The 26,022-nt window shown below is 31.4% G+C and overlaps 3 protein-coding genes across 4 annotated transcripts in view; all 3 read right to left on the reverse strand.

The window, feature by feature from the left end:
- Window positions 1–246: 246 nt before the first annotated feature.
- Window positions 247–15,666, reverse strand: LOC144852342 (scavenger receptor class B member 1-like). Its single transcript, XM_078710125.1, has 13 exons — window positions 15,541–15,666; window positions 12,725–12,890; window positions 9,363–9,520; window positions 6,158–6,299; window positions 5,784–5,987; window positions 5,522–5,660; window positions 4,846–4,915; window positions 4,140–4,312; window positions 3,808–3,926; window positions 3,585–3,658; window positions 3,068–3,119; window positions 1,774–1,935; window positions 247–989 (listed from the first exon to the last, which is right to left on the reverse strand). The coding sequence occupies exons 2-13, from the start codon at window positions 12,836–12,838 to the stop codon at window positions 933–935; spliced, it is 1,464 nt and encodes a 487-aa protein (XP_078566251.1). The 5' UTR covers window positions 12,839–12,890; window positions 15,541–15,666; the 3' UTR covers window positions 247–932.
- A 746-nt stretch (window positions 15,667–16,412) lies between these two features.
- On the reverse strand, window positions 16,413–18,055 carry LOC144851700 (synaptojanin-2-binding protein-like). Its single transcript, XM_078709290.1, has 4 exons — window positions 17,893–18,055; window positions 17,170–17,306; window positions 16,823–16,936; window positions 16,413–16,742 (listed from the first exon to the last, which is right to left on the reverse strand). The coding sequence occupies exons 1-4, from the start codon at window positions 17,945–17,947 to the stop codon at window positions 16,614–16,616; spliced, it is 435 nt and encodes a 144-aa protein (XP_078565416.1). The 5' UTR covers window positions 17,948–18,055; the 3' UTR covers window positions 16,413–16,613.
- A 3,522-nt stretch (window positions 18,056–21,577) lies between these two features.
- The window catches only part of LOC144852343 (NF-kappa-B inhibitor epsilon-like), a 119,721-nt gene continuing 115,276 nt past the window's right edge, over window positions 21,578–26,022 (reverse strand). Inside the window, exons 2-5 of one of the 2 annotated variants that reach the window (XM_078710127.1) lie at window positions 24,614–25,184; window positions 23,700–23,805; window positions 22,987–23,233; window positions 21,578–22,583 (exon numbers count right to left, since the gene is read on the reverse strand). In XM_078710127.1, coding sequence (XP_078566253.1) covers window positions 22,231–22,583; window positions 22,987–23,233; window positions 23,700–23,805; window positions 24,614–25,092 — 1,185 coding nt within the window. In that variant the 5' untranslated portion in view covers window positions 25,093–25,184 and the 3' untranslated portion in view covers window positions 21,578–22,230. Of the gene's footprint in view, window positions 22,584–22,986; window positions 23,234–23,699; window positions 23,806–24,613; window positions 25,243–26,022 lie in introns of those variants that run through there. The other variant, XM_078710126.1, reaches the window with a different exon arrangement.

Genomic DNA, 26,022 nt, shown 5'->3' on the forward strand with positions numbered 1-26,022 from the left:
TAAGAACTACACATTTTTAACCTTTGACCCTGATTTTGGGCATGTTCGTCCCGGATAGCGAATTTGGCACACATTCCATGTTGTTCGTTGGGGTCAAATTATCCTATAACAGTTGAGATATTCTCTCCTAAATTAAATGCATACAAATCTGACCCAGGTCCTAGACTAGTAATAAACAAAATTGATAATATCAATAGACAGAAAATGAATTACGTACAATTGAACAAAAACCTACTAATAACTTTTAATTATTGTATTTTTATTATAGATTCATGATTGTATAGACACGTGGTGTTTTTATATATTTTTATGCGAGTTCATTTATGTAGTATGTACTTATACTAAAATATATATATATACAGTATATATTAAAAGCATTGTATTTTTTCGGTAATTTGCCTTTTGATTTATATTAAAAGCATAATTATATCATTTCATGATTTTTCATTTTAAAAACATACACATGATATTGTCTTCACAATTTCAATCATTAAATGTTAAAGCTATTTCTAATACCGGTACTGTTCATTAAAAATACACCACAAAGCTGCATTTGGTAAAAACATTATTAAAACTTGTTTTCTAAAATTGTTCAGTACAAAATTTACTTTTTGTAATATAGACTTTAAATCATTTCATGATTTTTCATTTAAAAAAACATATATTTACACATGATATTGTTTTCACAAGACATTCTAATCTAATACTGTAACAATTACATCACAAGGCTGCATTTGGTAAAAACTTATTAAAAGTTTGTTTTGCAAAATTGTTCAAGGTACAAATTTAAAGCTTAATCAGCATATTTTTAGTATGTAAAAACATTATTTAAAACAAAAATGTTAACCTTTTTTGGTTGCTGCTTTTTCTATTTTAAAGGTGGACATCTCATAGATGTGCCTACCATACTTTTTGGTTCTTGCTTTTTCTATTCAATTTAATAATGGTGTCTTCTCAGTGGTTTGTACGCTTTTTGCTTCTGCTTTCATCTAAGAGATAAATACATATTTACAAAAAGTGAGAATGTTAATATTACATAACAATGTACATTTAAAGACACCTTCCCTACGTTTTTTAGATCTATTTTAAGATCACAAACTATATTTAATGTAAAAATAATACTATTTCGTCTTTAAATGGTTAAAAATGTGAAAAATAAGTTGATTCTAATAATTATAGCGGCCCGCTATAAATCCCAAAATGCATTGCGCGCGGATTGATATTTCTGTTTTTCTTCTGTAATTCACCCACTTCACCAAAATAAATGGAAGACTCCTAACTTTTCAGCGAAAATACCGGGTTTTCCCCAATTTGTATTAACGGAGTCTGGCAAAAATAGAAAGACAATTAATGCAGCAACTATACAACGTCAGGCTAGGTATATAGCTAGCGTACGATGTTCGTACGTTACTGATGTTTACGAGCTAGGCCTACAAAACTAAGCCTAGCTAGGCTAGGCCTAAAGACCATCCACGAGAGGTCAGTCGCTGCGAGCTACTTGGGTAGTGCATTGTTTCTCACTTTTTATCATAATTTACCATAAAACGTACATTTAAGACAAGTAATGACCTGGTTTAATGTTTTTAAAGTAATATATATGTATTATTTTTACAAAACGTCACAAATTGTAGGGAAGGTGTCTTTAATATAAGGTCATAATAAAATCATTAAAACAAAATTCTAAGTATTATTTTTATTCAGGAATGTCACAATCTATCAAGCACCGATAACAATCTATCTTTCAATCATCCTGTAGATTATAATATAACTTACCTTTTTTGTAAGCCTCTTTTTCCGTGTAAATATAATAACTGCTATCATAATTAGTAAGGCACTAATTCCTGTCATCACATACTTTACAACATTACTACAAGTCAATGCTAAACCAATACCGTCATTGTATTGTTTTACTGTGTCATTGTCTACAGTAACAATCTAAATATAAAAAACATTATAATAATAATGACTTCACATTATTACATTTTATATTTTGTACATACTGTACTATTTTAAGGTTGTATATATATATAAATATAAATGAAAGAGCTGCATAGGCAGGGTAGATAGATCAAATCAATTTAAAACTGCCTCAATATAAATTTATCAACGCAACATGTTTCCGGCATAGCTCATCATCAGGTCTATTTTAAGGTTGTTTGTTTGTGTATTCCTTTTTAAATTCAATTTTCTTTGTTTCTGATTTTCTTTTTCAGTTAAATCTTTAGTTAAATTACTCTGACTCAAACTTTCAGGAAGGGTACCAATGTTTCATAAATTTAGTTTTCAAACAAATTATTTTCATCATCAATCAAGTAAACTAGGGGCGCGTTTATACAACACGCTATTACACGCATATTCAACACTCCTACGAGAAGTGTGTTGTATAACACCGAAGAGATTCCGTGTAATGAGATTTTAATTGCAAAAAAGGCTACTTGGCTGAATCCTAAAATTGTGTGGATTCCCGGTTGCTGTTGGCGTGTTGGAAGTGTCCTCAGGGTATTGTTTTGACCTCTCGTTAAAAAAAAGTATATGCTTTGAAAATGTTGACCAAATCTAGTAGATAATTGTGCCTTTTTTGCATATTTTAACCGATTTAGCACTTAACATTAACGCTAATCAAATGTTAGCATAATTTGGCAAAATGTAGCATAGTTTTATCCTAATTCTAAAACATTTTTTTTCATAATTCTAAAAGCAGATTTAAAAACTCAATAACTGAATAAACTAAATTTTAAACGAAATGATCCTTTATAAAAATCCTTTAAAAAACTCATATTAATTCATAATGCATGCGAGTATACATACAACTTAGGATTATGAACTACGGTATTACACGGTATTACTATTTAATGTATAACTGCAAGGTTTTTGTGGGGTTGACCTCGGCCCGTGCAACACGCTAAAAATTAAAGACGTGTTCAAATTTAGGGTGCACAAACACAGCCTAATACTGCTATAAACATTATAATTAAACATCAACTAATATAAGCATACAGTATACAGCATACAGTGTATATTATTATAGGGTTTCCAACATGAAGGGATCAAAATACTAAGCACTTACCTCTTCAAACCACAAGATAGGAAATTGTAATGTCCGTATGTTTCCTGTTTGTCTGCAAAAATAACAAGTCCAATCCAAACCGTATTATTGGTAATTTAGTTTTATATATAATGTAAGTTTTAAAGTAATAATTGGTCAACAACATTATCTCTTCTTTTAGCATTACTGTAATTGCTTTGGCCTCTACTGTCAACCCTGCTAATGCACCACTTATGTTAATTGTAATAGATACTAATTATCTATTTAAATGTGGTTCATAAAATGAAGCCCCAAGCTTAAAAGGGAAGTGGAATCTAATCAATAAAACACTTTTGACATTGCCAAGCTATTATACAGAATGTAAAAGGGGTATAATTTGATTTTAATTTATTTGGAAATAAAAGTGGCAACATTATCTTAAACTACTAACATCACAGAAAAATACATTATAGAAGAATTCCCAGAATAACTCAAAAATCTTAGGAGAAATTATTTCCAAAATAAGTTAATATCAACAGTAACATAAGGACATACATACTTTATAGATGAGCTTTTTATTGTCTGGATATTTAATTGAATTCTTATTGCCAACTCAAATGGCATTCCCATTATCTGTTGAAAATAAAAACACAGATAATAATCATCACATATTGGTTGGCTCCTACACTTAAAGAGACATACATGGATTAGTCAAAACACTTACTATCATATCATCCAATAATTTGCATACAAATTGTTTTCTAATAACTTTAATAACTCACATTCTCCAGACTCAGAAAATTAAGATGATATTTCTCGTTTGGATGAAGTCCTCCAACAGAATTCTGCAGTTGTTCAGTTCCATCCAAAAAATGGGGGTTTGAGATGGATATAGGAGAATCTAAGGAAATCAAAATATTTATAGCAATTATACTAATAATGAAAGGAGTTGGGTAGTCACGTGTGTAGGACACTTGACACAGAAAGAAATGCTTCTTTTCGTATGTTAAGGATGAATATTGGACTCACCCGTAAGGATGATGATTGAAGATGACGATAACAGTAATATTGATGATGATGATTATGATGATGATCTGATTCAAGTATTACTTACTGTCTCTACACTTTGCAACTGGAAATGTTCCAGAAGGCGGGCAATTTTCAGAACAAAATTCAGCATTTGGTGGATAGATAGTTGAATTTGCGTAAGTAAAATGATCTAACGTAAACAGCCATAATGGGATACCACTAAGCTGTGTATCCCGTTTATACTTGTAAGATACTGATCTGAAGAGAAAGATATCATGGGTTTGATGACAGTAAAGTGCCACTGATTATAAGTTATGTCATAGAAATAAAGTTAATGTTAATCTATATTATCACACACAATTCAAGATAATTTCCTTACATCAAATATGTTTTAACAGATATGAATGAAATATGTATTGTTAGATATGAACACAGCATTGCAACATAAAAAAAGCTGAAGGTTATCTTCAACATAAATATTTATTGAAACATTAACTTATACATGGAGATCTTTTAAGCTTTAACATTTATCTGTTTTAAATTACATTACAGTAATATTAGTATAAAAGTTCATCTGGATCTCTGTATAGTATTCATTTAATTTTTTCTTTTGGATGATCCAAAGGGAATAAAACCGTAAAACTTACATTCCATAGATGGCGCTACACCATTGACTCACTCATGATTAAGCTGTAAAAGCGAAAGCTAAGAGTAAAAACTTTTTACGGTTTTATTCCCTTTGGATCATCCAAAAAAATGTTATGAATATGATTACAGTAATGTTTACATACCTGCAGAGATCTGCATTGAAAAGGTAAAGTGTTTCATCTTTGGATAAAAATGAATGATACATAAAACCATCTATAACAAAATAAAGGATTCATTTATAATTTTTGTTCAATATGTTCATACTTACATATCAATTCAATTCAAAATAACATTCATTTACTTCCTTTTAAGATTTAAACAATGGAATAAATAAAAAATAACATATACAAATAACAATAAATCTGGGGGAAAAGGAAGAAGACAGGATCCCAGAAAGATACAGGATCTTGAGTCGGGTCTGCCTGGGACACAAAACGAAGGGACAAAAACAAGCGGGACACAGGACAGGACAAATCAACAGAAAACAACAAGGACATTAAATGCTAAGGATTCCTTTTTATTAATTGTACACCCAAGGCCTTAAAGATAGATTTAAGCAATTAGGAGAAACCTTGGTGAGTATATTGTCCTTAAATGTAATGGACTATATATCATTAAAAAAAATGTGGCTTAATTGGTCTATAAATATCATATTCAATGATTTTAACATAAGGTGCACAGAGAGTGGCCTATGCTTTATTGGTGTTTCCATCAGGATAAGGTGTGTTTCACAGAGGGTGGCCTTCATTGGTATGTTTTCATCAGGTTAAGGTGTGCCATGTTTTTTTCTTTTAGAAATGCTAATCTTTTATTACATACCTGTGCCATTAATCATGTTGGCATAACCTGACCACCATGGTAATTCCTTCATGTATTTCCATGTGTTTATATTATTCACTTCAGATTTATTTCTTTCACCAGTTTCAATGTTGAACATTCCAACACCAGTATTATTTCTCTGAAATTTAACAGTTCAGAAATTGTAGGTCGTGATCAAAGTACAGAAGGCAGATACGCATTAATTTAATTGCAAATGTTGTACATGTAGTAACCTAAACCCATAAATTTCTTTTTGACTTACCCCTATAAAGAGTCCAAAAATGTCCGAAGGAATAAACAAATCCCCTGTGATGGATCTAATAAACTTAAACAAAGCGTCTTCATATCCCCACATAAGTTTCTTCGGCGACATTTCCACAAACATTTCTTCACCTAATTCTTTTAATGTTAATGACATGCTTGCTTTTATAAAACTTGGAAGATCTTCTAACATTGTTATCATAGTCTGAAATATATAAACATTTTAAAATGTAATCGAAAATTGTGACACTAAAATGAATAAAATTTATTTTATATATTTTAATATTTTGACTAAAAAATGTTATTCAATCTTGTAATTACAAAGACGTATTAAAACCGTAACAATACAAAAAAAAAGTGAAAAAAAGACTTTACAGCGACTGGAATGTTGATCATCATAAAAGTGTCATTCTCGGGTCCGGCGGACAAACTTTCGTCAAATGTGTAGGTAAATCGATTTTGAAACGATACAGTCTTGTTTTCAAAGAAAGAAATATTCACTTTTGGCATTGTTATTCTGTAGAAGAATAAAAAACAATATTTAGTATCAAATAAGCTGTAAAAACTGTGTTATCAAGTAAATGTATTCTACCAGCAGAATTATAATAAGAGATTTGGTTTACATTCTAAATTAATTTTTATCGTTTATGCTGAAATCAATTCCGAACAATTAGAAGTAAGCACAAGGGGACATCAAGTGTATTTTAATTTAACTGCAAATGATTTCCAAAACACTTGAATGGTATTATTCTTTATAAATTTAATTACTGATGGTTGCATAAAAAAACATTTTGATAAATGAAACAAGTTATTAAATATATAACAAGAAATATTTCTTACAAAAAACGCTGCTCGCTTTTCCTATATCTACATCCTAAACTACTTTTTTTATTTTTCTACCATCATACCTTCTATATTTTCATCCTTTATCTATTATACGATAAACAACGTATTACACGCGTACATCGTAACGCAAGCATTTCATTCTATACGCATACGCACTTTTATCGAACATAATTCAAACCAAACCAAATCATACATACAATGATAAGACATCAACCGATTCAGTTCAAAACAAGTTTAAGGTAAACTTTTTAAATTTAAATTAATTTATGTTTCTATCCACTCTACCATTTTCATATAAAGATATTGTGGAACCACGTCAGGTCAAGTTCAATATTGAATATCGAAACGTGGCAGGCTGAAGGCGCTTGACCTTTGACAAGATCGCCTAAATTGTTTAGTATATTAACTTTACAATACTTAGTGTTGTATATTCTGGTACAGCCGCTCCATAATCTCTTTGCTTTTCTTCCTTATATCTATATATTTTTAATTTATACTAACAAATATCTTTTTATTAATATTATAATAATAATAATAATATATCAAATATTTAAATAATATTAATCGCATAATATACAATCTACGATAATTTAATTAATTGATATAAAAAATCATTATACCCAACTACTATCTCCGTTTCCTTATGCAGAACAACATTTGAATAAAAGAACAAATCACACATCTACACATAATCAAACATCGTATACTCTATCTCTAACAATTTTTTCAATCTTCTATCGACTAAAGCCGAAGTATAGTCGTTATCTCGGGACCGTTCTATGGTTACCACCAGGTAGGCTTACTTCATCAAGGCTTCTATGAATGGATGTACTGGTTGGAAGCAGAAAAACTAGTAGACCATACCCAGTACCGTTTTGATTACGATCAATCGGGAAAATTACCTCACAACGAAAAATACTTAAATTGTCTGTCAGACAATGGTTTTTATGGTTATAATTAAACGTTTCTTTCTCTTTTTATACGTGAATAAATATTATTTTTTTGTTACAGAAGTGAATAACTTTGATATGAAACACAACAGACTCAATTTCTGTCACTTTAGTTTATTTTATTGCTAAGGTCAAGTCACTTCATCACCCTAGATACTTCAAGTGTGAAGTATCCTATTACAAACAAAAACTTTAATGGACTGTTTTGATAATAATTCAATGATTATCTGACAGCGAATTACAGTATTATATATATATCAGTCTAGATTGACAGTCAAATGGGACTCATAAATACCAGAAATGCTTTGGGATTTGTAATTTTAGCATGACGTGTCCTAGTTTACAAAAAAAAACAAAAACGTCGGCCTCTTCTGCTTGCTTTCAGCTTCTAAATGAGTAGTCCTCTTGGGACGTTAGCTGGCTAAAGCAGCAGCATGAAAAAACAATTTGCTTAACTGTTGCTAAATAACATCAGCACGAAGAAACCTAAACAAGAAACCTAAACAACATAATGTCATTAAACTTTACAGAGCATTAGGGTATTGTTATGATTTACTATCCAGATGGCTGGTTTGATCTGTAAATATGCAGCCGATACTGTCATCACAGGATACATTTTAGGTGATAAGCATGATAATGAATATGACTACCGTAAATTGATATCAGATTTTGTAAATTGGAGCAAATTGAATAATTTAAAGTTAAATGTTGGTAAAACTAAGGAGATGGTTGTAGACTTTAGAGTAAAAAAAGATCCTATTATTCCAGTTCTGATTGATGGTAACGAAGTAGATAGAGTAGAAGAATATAAATACTTAGGTTTTGTCATGGACCACAAACTGTCGTGGGAAACCAATACAAATAGAATAGTTAAAAGAGCCAAGAATGTTTATAATTCGCAAAATGAAATCACTTAGTATTGATAGCTCCCTGTTAAAATTGTTTTATACCACCATGATCCAAAGTATTATGTCTTTCTGTTTGATATGCAATTATGAAAATATTAATAAAAAAGATAAAAAGAAATTGAATCGCATTACAAAGAAAGCTGAATATATTGTTAAAGATCCGTTGGTGCAGTTAGATGAAATATACATAGATTGGATAGTGAAGGCAGCTCATAAAATAATTAAGGATGTTGATCATCCCCTTAGCAAATACTTTATTATCAAACGCAATGGTAAAATACATGTTCCAATAACTAAGACAAACAGATCGAGATATGCCTTTGTTGCAATACTATTCATATAATTAATTCACGTCACCATCGATAAAATGTTATGTAATACAAGACTATGTAAACAATAAAACTTTATAAAATGTTTTATATTTTTAATATTTTTAAACGTTTTTAACATTTTTAGCCTATTTGAAATTTTAGCAATTTATAAATTATAAGATTTTAGAAACATTCTAATGTTTTTAATCCTTTTAAAGCTGTTTTAAACTATTTTAATCTCTTGAATCCTATTCAATTTTAATACCTTGTCATTTTTACACCGTGTTTCATAACTTATATTTTTTTTGTGCAATTATGTGTGTGTACATAATATATTATATTGTATATCTATTTATTATTTTACTAATAATTGTCAATCTTCAAGAAGAATTTCTGTTGTTATTTTATAATGATGATGGACAAATAAAGCATTTCAGTATCAGTAAATCTCTACGGCAAAATGGTATATCAGAAATCCAATGTTTTTGAAAAGAATCATGTGAAATTCACTGGTATATACTGGATCTATTACACAGTTAAAATTAAACTTTTGATGGTTATTTACCGGTAAGCATATGGACCTCTTTCCTTTAGTTGTGGTTTTGAACCATTTAATGCATCTTCAGGATTTAGAACTTCAAAAAAATAAAAATTTTCAACTATCGGTACATCAGCATTTTTCCAAGCATCATATATCTGTGATGATGGAGATATTACCATTATCTGAAAAGAAAGTTGACAATTTATCATTCATTAAAATTAGTTTTTTTAAACAAAGTATGGTTGAGAATTGTTTATTCGCCTTGCAAACTTTTAAACAACAATCTATCATTTCTTATTACACTTGGCAATGATATATTGTGCACTGTTTTATAATTTTTAATATTTATATAATATATTTGTATTATTATAGTTGGAGCTATATTTTTATAGCTCCATGGTTTATTCAACCAAATTTAACATTTTTAAGTTCATTCATCAAAATTGTCATGTCTCTTAATGTAAATTGTGAACAATCATTTGCTATGATTCATATCAAATTATTTTTATCCTTTTAAAATAGTGTGTATGAACTCAATGCAATTTCCTGATTTAAGATGAATAAATTTGACTTTGACAGTATCAGAAGAAAATGTCAATATACTTTATGCCTATCAATCATTGTGAATAGGTTTTGACCCCAAACTAATATCATTGTGGTTATTATCTCAACACGTATCAATATTACATTTTTTCTTTTTGGGCCTGTTTCTGCTGCAACTGCTCAAAATACGGTATAAAATACGGTATTTTTTATACCGTATTTTTTAGTACCCCGTTTCTGCTAACAATACTTCTTGGGTGGTCGTGTTAAATTTCATCCTTTTTACCCAAATTGCCATTCATTTTAATTTGGTCGATAATTTGATCGCAATAATCGCAATAATAATTTGGTCGCAATAAAGGAAGTTTCACTCACTTTCAACAGGCTAGCCCTAGTGATAGAGATGTTGTGAGAGCACAGAAAACATCGTAAAGGGGACAACTAAATTCGTTCCTCCCCGAGTTATTGTCTTTTGCAATGTTGTACTGCTTTCGCAGGCTCTTAGCTTTGAGTTTACGTGCTTTGGAGACAAGTCTATTCCGTACTCCTGCTTTATTTTTTTAGAAATGTCTTTATAAATGTGGTTGTCCCTTTTATTACCTTTTAGTTGGCCGGACATTTAGCTTCCCCTCCCCCTCCTTCCCCACACCCTCCTTCCCCACACATATTTATATAGTAAATACTGTGACGTCTTTCGCTCCACATTTTCGCCGAATATATCTATACAGCTAACAGCAACAGAAAATAAAAAGACGATGTTGACCTCATGTCGTAGGTCAAACAAAATACGGTATTTTTTATTGGCAGCAGAAAAGGGTAAAAAAAATACGGTATAAATTTGTAAATACCGTATTTTATCCACAAATTTTGTGGGGAAAATACGGTATACAAAATACGGTATTTTTTTTATGAGCGCAGTTTCTGCTGCCAACAAAATACGGTATAAATACGGTATTCAAAAAATACCGTATAAAATACGGTATTTTCTTGGCAGCAGAAACAGGGCCTTTGATGAACAACTTTAGAATCATTAGCAAACATTTTCCTGCCCAACAATGTATACTTAAGTTATCTATTATTTTTCATATCTTTACTGTATGCATACTTTGTGGCTCTATTCTTTGCAACCCACATAGTGAACTTTATTCAATAAACTTTGAGCTGTTTTACCCATTTTTTCTTTCAAAATATATTGTTAATAAAATGACAAATGTAGTGAAAATGTATACTCATGTTATCTATTATTTTTTATCTTTCTACAGAGATAAATATTAACTGTATTAAAACCAATCAAAAGTCTGATTTAATTAATCTTCAATTTTTATTGACAATAAACCATTAACTGTTATTAAATAACATCAGCATCAGCAGCACTACAAAGAAACATAAACAACATACTGTAGAATTAACAATGTATACTTAAAGATGTATTGTCCCTTGAAACACAAAAAAATGAAGGTCAAAATATTCTAAATTTAAATTGGCCATATCAAAGTAATATTAAAGTTATTCACTTTAAGTCGAAAATTCGAGCCAAAAACAACAAGTATACGTATTGGTAAATTAGTTTGATTACAATTCGACTGGAAAATCGTCGCGAGCGAAAGTAAAAAAAGATTTCAAACCACGAGTACACATTATGCATATGCTAATTAGGATTGTTTACAACTCGTCACGGTTGAGAAGAAGTTTTATGATTATGCATACAGAGTAGCCAAACAAGCGCGTTTCATTATGGGATATGTTTTGATCGAAAACTTTGACTGGAAGTCAAAGTTATTTTTTTACCAAAAAAACGTCTGTATTTCAGTTAAAACTTAAATGATTTTTTTTTTCGACAAATTTTTGGTGATAGTTAATAACTATTAAGATACTTCAAAATATCCCACCTTTTTTCGAAATCTTTTATTTTTTATTTTTTTGGAATTAGTCAAAGGGACAATATACATCTTTAAGTTATCTATTATTTTTTATATCTTTACTGGAAGCATACTTTGTGGCTCTATTTTTTACCACCCACATACATAGTGAACTTTATTCAATAAAACTTTGAGTTATTTTACCATTTTTTTCTTTCAAAATGATACAAATATATTGTTAATAATATGAGTAATGTAGTGAAAATGATGTTCAGATAATTTAAATTTTGAACCATGAATGCATAATTTATTTAAGGAATAAAATATTAATATATTTTAAAAGTCTGTATATGAAAAAAAACAGCTATACGTTAGGCTATACTTCCCTAGTAGTCTGGAAGAGAATTGTACAACAGCAAAGAATACAGTTATAGTATTTGTGTGATTTATGATATCAAGTATTATCATGGGACCAATACAAAATTCATTTTATGAGTTTCAACTCTGGATATACAGGTTGTATGAAAATATTGAACACATTATTTCAATTAAATATTTCTATACAATTAGGCATGCATGCCAAGCAACCAAGGCATATTCTATAAAGACATTGAATGGTTGGATTGCATTTTGTTGGCCAGAATTAAAACCTACGTTTGCCTGTAGTCATACATTATTTAAAATCAAGGAAGGTGGTGGAGATTTTGATTATATTATTTGAAATAAAATCAAGATATTAACATAATTGTCATACCTTACTTTACAGCACAAAAATCAAATTTCTGTGCAAATATTTAAAATGAAATTTGGTGTGTTACAATCTTAACTTTAATAACCTACCTCACAAATGATTCATTAATAGAACAGAAATTAATCAAATTATCTTGTAAATAAAATAGCTGGGCCTTGAAAAGAAAATATTAATTTTAATATAGTGACTGGAAAGTATGAGATTACCTAATAGTAATATTCATAATTACTAACCTTAGTGACAATATCTTTTAGCACCACATGAAAAACGTAAGGTACGAGGAAGAGACCACAGCAGCATCCAACAATACCAACACTTAAAAAACATATTGGCAGCTTATAAACCATGATTAGTTCAAACAATAGGATTTAATAAAAAGAAATCACAGACAAAGATGTCCTGAAAAGAAACAGAATGAAAGATCACAACAATTTATACTTATATTTATGATAATTAGTCTGTCTATTCATTTTTGGGCCATTCTTCAGTAAGTGTCTAAAATCGTGTCCCGATACTTTGGTGGGATAGAGACTGAAAATTCATCATTAAAAAATAAAAATTCTTGACTTATATCATAATCAACATTATTGTAAATAGAATTAATTACATAAACCAAAGATAATAACATTGATATTGTTAATTTTTATAAAAATGTTTCAGGCAACCCCTAAAACCTCATGTCCCGATCGTACATAGATCTTCAATTTTATGATCGCTGTATATATTTGATAACAGGACTTCATTCGATTTTATTCTTCAAAATACATCTCTACATACATTAAATCTCAAACTTTAAAGTTTTTGTTTGGAAAAAGCTTGTCCCGCAGTTTTGTGTCATTTCCGTCACATAATTTAAATGTGCCGTCTACAGTTTAATGAACGGCGGGGGAAAATTGATTGTGCGTTGTAAACATACGAAGATATTGAAATATAACTAGCCGCACATCATTTCAATAAAAGAGGAAAAAAGCTAATAAAACGAGGTTTTAGAAAAATTACAGTTGCATACCTTTATTGGATGTCATATTCGAACGGTATAGAACTCATTAAATAATTATAATTTCTGTTTTTTTTTTCAACTGGAAGTACAATTTATTCACGGTATCTAGAAGTATGTACTCCGTCTCCGCTGTCAGACATGTCTACGAGGTGATCCTGGGCTGTCCTATGCTAAATACATCATCTCCGTCACGGTCAGCTCAGTCACATTTCCCAATGTTTCGTTGTGACAGAGATGACGGCCAGTGACGGATATGACTTTTTTTTGCCAGGGCCTTTTTTTGTTGTACATTTTGTTTTGTATCTTTATTATGTTGTTACATTGTATATCTATGTGACTCTGGTCAATAAAAGTATTCAAATCATATCTTAAAGTCATTTCCGTCACATGATTTTTGAGGTTCGTCATATCCGTCACGGTTTCATCTCCGTCACATGGATATTTTATCCTTTTAAATCCTAAAATATTTCAGTAATAAACGCAACTAGAGGGTACTCCGAGAGTACAAACCTCCGCCTACTGTAAAAATCCCCTACATAAAATTCCCCCCGAAAATGTTTTTTTTTGTGACATTTTTTATTAGTTCTAAGTGCAAATAGGCTAACTGCACACTACAAAGTTGTGGATGAGAGTTTGGTGTAATGGTTATGTATCCAGCCTCTCACAGTTGAGATCGCTGGTTCAAGTCCCACTGAGGTTTTTTTTTTTTTTTTTATTTATTTTTGTTTTGTTTTTTGTGGACCTTGATCTTTGACCCTCTAACCACAATTATATGATGAGTCATTGATCATTGTGGCTAAGTTTGGTGAGAATAGGATAAAAAATGTGGTCTCTAGGCAGTAATATAGTTTTTTGTTAGTTGTGACCTTGACCTATGACCTTTCCCCTCAAATTCGAACTTGTCCAAGCTTTTGAGGCATAGATCATTGTGTCCAAATTTGGTGAGAATCGGATAAAAACTGTGGCCTCCAGGCTGTTCACAGACACACACACACACAAACACACAAACTCACAAACACACAAACATACAGGGGTGAAAATATAACCTCCTTGGCGGAGGTAATTATGTGGCATAATTGAAATATAAACAATATTCTTCTACTATGTCAATGGTTAGTAATATTAGTTCAACAGAATTTTGTAAAACATCAGTGATAGTCATAATATTTTCTAAAAATTATTATTTTTTGGAATAGTAAATGGTTTTGAACGTATAACAAATCATATAAAACAATCATTTTTTCATTAATCGAGAAAAAAGTACTGTATAGTATCAAAGAAGTAATAATGGAAAAAATTGTATAATTCCTAACCCGTTATTTTGTCTATCTTTGTATATTCCATAAATGTGACGGATATGACAGCAACATGGAACCATGTATTGCGCCATGTAATACATGTTCATTTATCTGAATAAACTTTTAAAATTTAAAAAATGCAAGTTTTAAAATCAATTTTTTATAAACCTGAAATTAGACACTGTGTACTGAAGAATGACCCTTTTATTTCCTTCGATTTGTTTTGTAAAGTTTACTGGTGAACATCTATTCTACTCTAGTAGTAAATTGAATTAAAATTTGATAAAATCTCCTTATTTTGTTAGGTTGAATGAAGAAATTGATTAATATTCTGAATGGAAATTCTGCATTCATATTCATATACAAAATTTATTTGTTTGTCAAATTTTTAATTTTTTAAATTGTTATTTCAATTCACACTCGACAGTAGGAGCCTGCCACTTACAGAATGGAATACATTGCAATTTGTTAGAAGTAGAACGCCTTTGCAAAGAATACTTTAAATATAAAATAGCTATAGCTTTGCACAAAATGTGCCTTCATCATGATAAGTCACCTGACTGAGACCCTAACTGCTACTGTACTCTACTACCTTAGACTATGCTTATACCAGGGAGTTGCAACTCCCTGCTTATACTGCACATCATCATGATGGGGTTTATCCCTACAAGCACATTTACCGTACTTTTAGCACCTAAACGAATGCATCTAATCTATCAATCTAATGCAAAGTCAAAATGCATACATTTACCATACATAAAAGATGAGGTTGTTGAGAGAATCTGTTCGACTTCGAAGACTACCATCCCATCATGTGTTGAAATACAGTAGCCTATTGTTTACTGTTTATTTTAATTATATAACCACCAACACTAAAACCACTCGACCGTGGGGGGCATAATGTACGTGCAGATATTTAAATTATAGGGGGCGCTATGTTAATTTTTGTCTGAATCACACACAAAACAGACAAGAGTGAATTTACTATTTAAATCTTCCCTGAAAAAACTAAATAAAAGTGCACCTGCCTTTAGTTGTTTTTTATCTGATAACCACATGAAAGAAACAACAAAATACATTCTCTATCAATATTTATTACATCATATCATGGAGTAATATACTCATCATGATTATATCCAGCAAATTTTAAATTACTAGAATGGAACAAATCTGTCAAAATGTACATCATGCAGTCTTTATTAATTCATGTTCTTTCAATATTTTGTACACAATTATGAATGCTTCTAAAAGGAATCACAAATTAATAATAAAATATTGAAATTTTACATACAAAATATGAATTTAATAAAGGTAATTCAACACATTATGACTTTATTAAATCAATTAAAACAATTCAAGTATTATTGGACATCCAAACAGAGTCAAATAGAAAACAATATGTCCGCCATGCTAGTAGTTAATATTTAGAATCTAGTACCCAGTGCTTATGAAGTGTGTACTCAGTAATAAAGGATGGTGAAATATCTTGTATTTAAAATACATAGATCAAGATTTAATAATCTACTACATTTAAGAAACGTTGTGTCTAGAGATACAATAACATATGGCTGCTAAAGGTTCAGACATCACAATGTATTAAAGGAACTGGTGGTCATGGCTTCCATTCCCAGACGAATTTCAAAATTGTTTTTTTGTGGATAAGGGTTAGGCTCACTATTTTCTTGGGATGTTTGATTTTTTAGGGTAACACTGAGCTATATTAGCAATTGACCGTACCTTTAACAGTCAGAAGCTTTGATACAGGTTCCATATCCCTAGACACACAACGTTTAAGAAAAGTAATTATTGTGTTTATAAAGTATGTCAACGGCGGTATTTAAGATAATAAAACACTCCAATGGTTCCTATAGCTACTGCTGCTGATAATGCCAACCATGGAAATTTTCTTGATTCTTTTTCTTGTGCAGCTGCTAACTTTTGACGGTGCATCTCCTAGAAAAATAATATATCACTTTTTAATAATACTGTAGTGCTTATGTTAATTGACCAAGTCTCAAACCAAAGAGGCTTACCCTAACATGTTCCTCGACACCGTGTTGTACTAACAAGTTCACTTTCTCACCAGCAGACAAAAATATATCTACAGCTTCTTTGTGTACTACATCTCTCATATCCTTAGCATTAATCTGACAATTGTAAGAAAATAAAAAATGAAATAAATGTTAACAACAGCAATACTGTATCCAGGCAAAACAGATTTTAGATCTTAATTATCTTATAGTAAAGAATTGGCTCCAACCACCTAACTATAATTGATTGCTGAAGGTGAAAGAAATTAAAGCCTAGTCATTATGCATTGACAATACTGTACTGTACAATAAAATTATATTTTCAAACTGTAATAGAGAGTCTCCATCACCTCTAAAATTTTATCTCCCAATTGTAATCGCCCGTCCTTAGCTGCTGCCCCATCATCTCGGATCTTAGTGACAAATATTCCAGTTTCCAGAGGCAGATAAGGTTGATCTTTTCCACCTTTAATATTAAATCCCAATCCTTAAAAAAAAAATGTATCAGTGTTGATTTTTGGTAAATCCAGTAAAAGAGTAGAAATATGTATGGCCATTTTACTTATAAACGATAGGCCTAGGCCTATTTATATAATTATTAATAATTATTATAATAATATAATATGTACGAAAATGGCCCTCTAATTGGAGGGAACAGGGCTTCCTTCCTAAGGTTGCTAGGCCTAGGCTAGTCATGAGGGATCGTCATGAGTCATGTAGCCTATACTAACTATAGTAATAGTATAGGTAAGCCTAGTTTAGTAGAGTGGACAGCATATGTAAGAAAGAGTGGATGGGATGGGACTCCCCTCTACACTAATAAAAAGTCCGGGTAGGCCCTAGCTAGAGGTCTAAGTTTAATACTAAATAGGCCTACCCCAGACTCAGTTAAGGTAGAGTATCCCTCCCGGCCTAGCTAGGCCGGTGAGCGGTTTACTCCGGGTTAGCCAACACGGATTACTCCTCTAGTAGTAGGCCTAGTAGGTAGGGATGCCCGTAGGTAGCAGGCCTAGCTAGCCTAGGCTAGGCCTAGCTCGGACGCCGGTAAACAAGTTTCAATCCAATGTTCTTACCAGTTGTTCCTCTTGATAGTTCAATCAAGTCTGTCTCGAATTCTCTTTCTGCCATGTTACGAGCTAATTGTTAGGTAGGCCTTATTTATTTATTATACACACAACACATTCGTTAAAAAACGTCCACACGCTGGCGCTTTCTGGTGTCCTCCGAGGGATCCAGTCAAGTCGCCCCATCGCAAAGTCGCCTCATACAAAGTCGCCCAATACAAAGTCGCCCCATCGCAAAGTCGCCCCAAAACAAAGTCGGCCCGGCACAGTCGCCCCATCGCAAAGTCGCCCCATTACAAAGTCGCCCCAACGCAAAGTCGCCCCAACGCAAAGTCGCCCCATCGCAAAGTCGCCCCATCGCAAAGTCGCCCACGGTTTTATTTCGGTATGATTATGAAGCGCCGCCGCTAGTAGTACGCTGTAGTCGGTTGCGTTTGATATCGATTGCGTTGTTACTTTGGTCGCGCTAAAGTAAATGTCGTATACATTATAATGTTTATCCTATTATATACATAATTTGTGTTTTATTTTACAGGTTTTAATGGAGTGATGTGCTTTTTAAAAATCATTAAAGAAATAGTCCCTTGTTTGAAAGTTCTAAAAAGATTATCCCTGATTTATAGTTTCGAAAATGTTAATTTAATATGATTTTAAAATTAGTTACCAGAGCCACTATTACGAATCTTTCTTCAACCTACGCGTGGATACCAGCTCATTTTTAGGATATTATAATAAATGTGTAGTAGGCCTTCGTATAGATTTACAGTAGTTAAAACAATAACAGTGTTGTAAGACAATGAGTGTTATAGGCTACTTATTGATCATTTTGCATTTATTGACAAGTTATGTGTCTTAATTTTATAATGACTTTTCAAAATGAAGAAAAAAAATAATGCAGGTATTTTAGTAAAATTTAAAACGCTATATTTTGACCATGGAAAAACCATCGTACAGTATCGTGTGCGTGTTTTTTAAAAAGGGGAATCCCCGACGGTCAGCAGAAAGACGTAGCAGCTGTGAGGAAACAGATACCAGAAGGCGCAGCTCCGATTGGTTTCAGAGAATGTTTCAGATGGCGAGTCGCCTTTTATTCAACAGCACAATGATCATTTTACTGAAGAAATTCTTTTCAACCCTTTTGGTTATAGAACATTCTAATTATCATGCCTAATAAATATCCTCATATCGGGTGTTTATTTAATTTTAAATTAAACAAGACAGTGAAGAGGCACGGAATAATACGTACACGGACGTACGACGAATACACACACGCACGTCATCATTTACGACATATAGTGGTGATATGATGCAATTTTATAATGGATATAATGATGGGATTGCCTTTCCAGGCTTAGAATCAATGTTCATTGTAATACTATGTATATACAGTAATAGTAAACTGAATGTTTATAAATAAATTGTTTTACGTAATTTGTTGCATATAAAATAAAAGACACAGACACAGCCTACGTTTCCTATAAAATATTTCACATTTAAATAATTATGTACTGTTAAATGACATTATGCTGGATAATACTATAATCTTAAACTATGTTTACAAATTGTCATTTTTTAAGGCACACATCTTTCTCATCATACTGACCTGTAAAATAAAAACAAAAATCAATTATTAATATAGGCCTAATAATAATAATAAATATTCATCGACCAAAGTAAAAATAATCTAGATCGTATAACATCATTTTATCGCGACCAAAATTAAACGCGACCGATTTCGAACGCGACTGATATCATCGTAAAACTCCGGCGGGGTTTCCCCATCTTCAGATGGTGCGTTGTAGTGCGACAACGGCGGAGTAATTACGGGGGTTTCCCTCTGGTAAGCTAGAACGTTAGTGCGACCGCGGAGTGATTAGTCGGGGTTTCCTCTCTGATGATGGGGGTGCGTGCCGGTCGTGTAACCTGAGACTACATGGCGGGGCTTCCCCTTTTATGCATACACGTTCCGTGTTATTTTGTGTATCATTGCGACATTTTACGCACTTGTAAACTATTTTTTAACGTTTTGGGGCGACTTTGCGATAGGGCGACTTTGTGATGGGGCGACTTTGCGATGGGGCGACTTTGCGTTGGGGCGACTTTGCGATGGGGCGACTTTGCGATGGGGCGACTGTGTCGGGGCGACTTTGTTTTGGGGCGACTTTGCGATGGGGCGACTGTGTAAGGGGCGACTTTGTATGGGGCGACTTTGCGATGGGGCGACTTGACTAGCATCCAATAGAGAGCTAGTTTCGTCGAGATCGTCGTCGAGAGAGAGGGAAAAGCTAAGAGGAGGTGGTCATTTATCGCGAACTCGCCACTTTTGCAAATATTATGGAACGCCAAAAGAGTAATAATTCCTTTTCTCTTGAATTTGAAGTATAAAATTAATAAGTAATTAATCTTGGTTTTTGATATAACCAGGGAGGTATAAAAATATTTTTAATACCTCTCTGATATAACAATGTCAATTATATTTCAAAATTGTTTTCTTTGACAATTATTTAGTTGTCTTGAATATCCATTTTTATTTTATCTTCAATAGATGGGAAGGAACAGAAATAATCACTTTCCAATTCCTCTTCAAGAAACATTTCCACTGTTTTTTCACGCTGCTGCTCTAGCCCGCTACGTCACACGAGATGACTCATTTATTAGATGAAATCAAGCAGCAGTTATAGTACTACACTTTGACATTTTTGTTAAAATGGAAACTCGACTATAATTTATAGGTACCAACTGTATTTCTGGTATTTATGAGTCCCATGACAAAACTGTATTTTGCTGTCAGATAATCATTGAATTATTATCAAAACAGTCCAGGAAAGTTTTTGTTTGTAATATGATACTTCACACTTGAAGTATCTAAGGTGTGATGAAGTGACCTCCAGACTTGACCTTAGCAATAAAATAAAATAAACTAAATTGAGTCTGTTTTATATCAAAGTTATTCACTTCTGTAACAAAATTCACATTATAAAAAGAGAAAAGAAACATTTAATTATAACTCAAAAACCATTGTCTGACAGACAATTGAAGTATTTTTTGCTTTTAATTACATTTTTCAGGTAAAATAACTATTATGTGACAATAAAATGACAAATTCAAAAACAAATTTGAAATAAAAAATATTTTTCAGAGGGACAATATATCTTTAAAACTGTTACGTCAATAAGCGAGCAGCGTTTTTTGTAAGAAATATTTCTTGTATATATTGTAAAGAATATTTAAATTAGACATTCGTGGGAAAATTAAAATACAAATATGTTTTAATCTTTTCTAAAGTCATGTCTATCCATGGAGGTATAAAAATACCTCCATGGTCTATCCATTACACCTATGAAATAATACAGGACAGAATTTCTTTCTTTCAATCTTTATTTAACACACTTTGCTTCCTGTACTACTGTACCAACTAGCATATGTCCTCTTTTGAGAAAAACTTGTCATATGATGTTTTTTCATTTGATAAACATTTATTTCTATTAATTGTGCATAGAAAATAACAATACCAAATTAAATAAAGAAGAAACATACCATTAATAGAGGATTTTACAAGAGTTAAACCACCATGTTATCTTGTGTAAACAAAAATGCATTACAAAAAGAACTTTCTATTAAATAATAGGAGTCATATCCATAGTGGTCTGAAATGCGCACTACTCAAGAAATCAACCATAGCAACACACAGACAGACAGGTCAACTTTTCAGTTCCGTTATATTGTTATACGTGTATAAATGTGCATACACAATTAAACAAATGATATAAAAAAGAATAATTATATCTTTATTAATTTAACACAACCATGTAATTGTATGATTAAAGCATAGTAATTTATAACACTGTAAATTGCTGTATATATACTGTATAATTTATGGCAAAACTACTTCTAAAATAATACAGTTTCTATTTAGTTTAAACATTATAATGGTTATACATAGTAATTAGTAGTGTATTTAGTCCTATAAATTATTTGAATTTAAACAAAATAAATTTCTTCAGCAAGCACAAAAAAAACCACACAAAAACCAAAATGAAGCGGTTTTATTTTTGTTTTCATCAACTGATTAGTCATATTGTAAATACTGTAGAATGCAACAAAAAATTTACAATTTTTACAACAAAATAAAAGATGTAAATTTGCTATTTTATGTATACAAATTGTAATGAAAAGTTTTACTGTAAAACACTTTTTCTTCTTCATAGGAGAGTCACACAAAACAAGTCTTTTTATTTACAGTACATTAGTACTTTAAGTCGAAGTCTTTAAGTTTAAGTCTGCTAAGTTTACTGCAGACCAACAAGTCATTCAAGTTTCTGAATATTCACTGATATTACTGCAGCTTCAATTACAAAATGTTGATTTGTACGAGTGAAGTTGATCTGCTTTGAGTCCCTCACTATTTGCAATTGAACGGTCTGCGTTTGCATCCATCAACACTGCTATTGCTTCTCCAAATCTTCTGCTAACAGCTAAATGCAGTGGCGTACAGTGGTCAAAGGTCAAGACATCAACGTCTGCATTAAGCGTATGTACAAGAAACTTAATAAGGTCTGTCTTTCCTTGTTCGATAGCATGATGTAATGCTGTTCTACCACTCTTACCATCTCTTGCATTCACATCACAGCCAAGATCCACTAAATATTGCAGTATTTCACTGTTACCACCAAATGATGCCAAATGCAAGCAGGTATATCCTACAAAAACAGAATTTAAAATGTGAAAAAGTTTTCCTTAAATTTCTTATTTTTTTCTGTTAAAAACAATTTTAATGGAAGGTTGTTGAACTGTTAAAATCTTCACTTGCTTACACCACTGCCAATTAAATTTCAATAACTGTAACTCCTAAATTTAAATGCGCAACAATGCATGGGAATTCCCGTATGTAAATTGTATTCATTGGCAAAGAGCCAATAAGAGCCAACTTCAACAACAATGGAATCACAATTTCATGGGATTTTGAAAGAAAAGTAAACATTTCCAAACAAAAATCCCCAAAAAATTCTGTATTGAGAAAAGATTTGTCGCTTACTATTGTTATTAATGGAAGAAGTCACTTTATGTATTTACTACAAATCAACAAAAATGAAAAACAATTACCTTCAAAATTTTGAAGTTCTAAGTTTTGTGGAATTGGTTGTTCCAGAAATCTTCCAGGCCACTTATATCTTTCTTGATCTGTAATTGGTTGAGTAAGTGTCTCAACCAACTTTAAGTTGTCATATTTACATGCTAAGTGTAAAGCAGTTTGTCCACTTTGATCTTGTATCTCCAGATTTGCTCCAGAAACCACCAACTGTCTTACAATCTCATCTTGATTCATGATTACTGATAGGTGCATCGGTGTCTATCAATCACAAATAACAACATTAGAAATTACTACTAATATAAAATTTGGTATCTGCAAACTAGTACAGTACTGTAAGTGTAAGTAAAGATATATTGTCCCCCTAAAAAATGTTTTTTTTTTTCCAAATTTGTTGTTGAATATGTTATTTTAATGTCACATTGACCAAAAACTGGATCGAAAAAAAAATTATTTACCTGAAAAAATGTAATTAAAAGCAAAAAATAATTAAATTGCCTGTCAGACAATGGTTTTTGGTTAAAATTAACTGTTCTTTTGTCATTTATAAGTGAAATAATGTTGTTTTTTTACAGAACTTTATTAAAACTGCAAAATGGCCTATTTAAATGATTTTAATTTTAATCTTCATTTTTCATGTTTTTGGGGGACAATACATCTTTAATAATTCAATTCTAAATTTAAGTAATCAATGTTGGTTTAAAATGACAAGTAGTTGGTATCATACCTGTCTTAGTTTATTTTGAATGCTGAGATACTCAACACACGGTGAACAGGAGATAAACTTGTGAGCATACTGCGGACTGTTGTAAATTATGCTTGAATGAAGTGGTCTAAAAAACAAATATCAAAGCAACATTAATTTTTTTATTTTTTAAGATTATGAAATAAATTGTTCAAATGTAACCTTTATCATAATTTCAATTACATACAAATGTGTCATGTATTGTATAATTAATAACAGATAATGAAACTATAATCTACAACATACAATTGTGTTATCTGCTGACGATTGGCACAAAGTGACTCAAGGGCATCTATTAATAAACATGTTTGTGAACTGCAACAAAAGCATGGGAATCCCCATGAAAATTCCATATTTAAAATTAGAGTCAATTCTTACTGTAATATTGACGCCCTTTATACAATTTCTTAAAATTACTAAATGTCATGTTTTACAACAAAATATAAAAAAAGACTCAAAAAAAAAAAAAACGGCCATGAATCATGTACAGCCTAAAATTTTTTTTTTAAATAGCATTTTGCATTTTAAAAAAGGAGCCTACAAAATACAAACAAATGGGGGTTTAAAAAACAAAAATGTTACTTATAAAATAACTGATGAAATGGATGTTTTTAATTATTAATCAAAATGGTTAATTTGTCATTTCAATCAATGAAAACTAAATTAAATTCTTCATAAATCACCATAAATGGGTTCTTTTTAACAATCTTTTTAAAATGAAAACCCACATTTTAAAAATTCAATTTTCGTCACTTCCATTTCTGTGAAATGACATTAAATTGTTTAATTAATTAAATGAAAGTGACATTAAAAGACATTTTTCTGCAAATAAAATGACAAAAACAGGCATTAAAAAAGAATGCTGCTGAAAATAAACTAATAAAAAGTTGACTTACGTATCACCTTCTTCATCTTGGTTGAATGCATCTGGCGTTAAACAGTGGCAGACTGACATAGAGCAACAACGTGCATCATCAACATCTTCATAGCCACCGTCCTCATCTATTGTGCCTTGGTGCTGGCCCACCGGTACTTCATCTTCGTCATTTATGTTCAGTTCTCTAAATTGTTCTGCCACAATCGTACTGTTATTACTCACAAGTTGTTCATTCTGTTCATATTCTGCTTCGTCCTGCAATGCTTGCAGATCACTTTGTTTGAATGAGTCTATTCCTGAATCATATCTACAATCGTCTACAGGCACCTTCAAATTCCCAACTTCTTTGCGAAATTGCCCGTTCATTCCCATTGAATCGTGTGCTAGGCCCGCTGTCGAGTTCGGCCTTCCTTCTTGGCCTAGCTTTCGGGATTGTTCTGTGTTGTCTGATGTGCTTGTTGGAAGGTTAAATACAAGTCCAGGCATAATGGTAGACATATTTGGTATCACAGTCTAATTTACTGTGTATCGAAAACAATAAATTGTCTGAAATTCACAATTTACAGTTAGATTAAACTGACTGGGGTACTCTGTAGGTTTCAACACAATAAGTGATGACTTGGCATCTGCTTCCTATACGACACGACGATCAATAAAAAGCTAGGGGAATCCCTACAATTTTGAAAGCGTTGATTAGTCAATAATAGTCACATGACCCACTCAACCAATTGGTACTCGCAATTATGGGGATTCCCCAAGCCTCGGTTTCGTTTTTATATAGGCCTAAAATTGCGAATTATTGCATGGGAAATTTGTAATATTTTATAAAAATAATGAAGGGAAAAAATTGATTTGAAAAAAGTACAAGAAATATAAGTATATTTTCTGGATCTCACAGGACAAGCAAACAATTATAATTAATATAAACTTTTCTTGAAAATTCAATGCATATAAAAATAACATGTATATAGAAATAGTAACAAAATAATGTGCATTACCAGACCAGCTGCCATATGCAATTTGGAATTAAATAAGCATCATTACATTTCTCACTCTCATTTTCCATCAATAAAATAATTATTAATTAGCAATGAGGCGGAGTTGAATGAGTTATTGAATTTTGTTTAACAATCAGTTGTACACATTTTGTGTAATGTAAGTATAGTCTGAAATGCTTTATTTAATTATAAAGTAGAACTTATATAGAAAAAAAGATCCACTTACAAAACCCCAAATTTACCACATGATAGACTTCAGGATAGGATAGCTCGCCCTCTATTGCTATAGTATATTGAATTAAAAAACCCATATAATTACAATGTCTAAATGAATGGAAAGTAAGGATTGACGACAGTCAATGCGCGAATTCGAATTTATTATATATTCGAATCATGATGGCCTACTACGAGCTACAAAAGATTGTGATTG

The sequence above is a fragment of the Antedon bifida genome, chromosome 9 (genome assembly GCF_963402885.1).
Source record: "Antedon bifida chromosome 9, ecAntBifi1.1, whole genome shotgun sequence".
NCBI lineage: Eukaryota > Metazoa > Echinodermata > Crinoidea > Comatulida > Antedonidae > Antedon > Antedon bifida.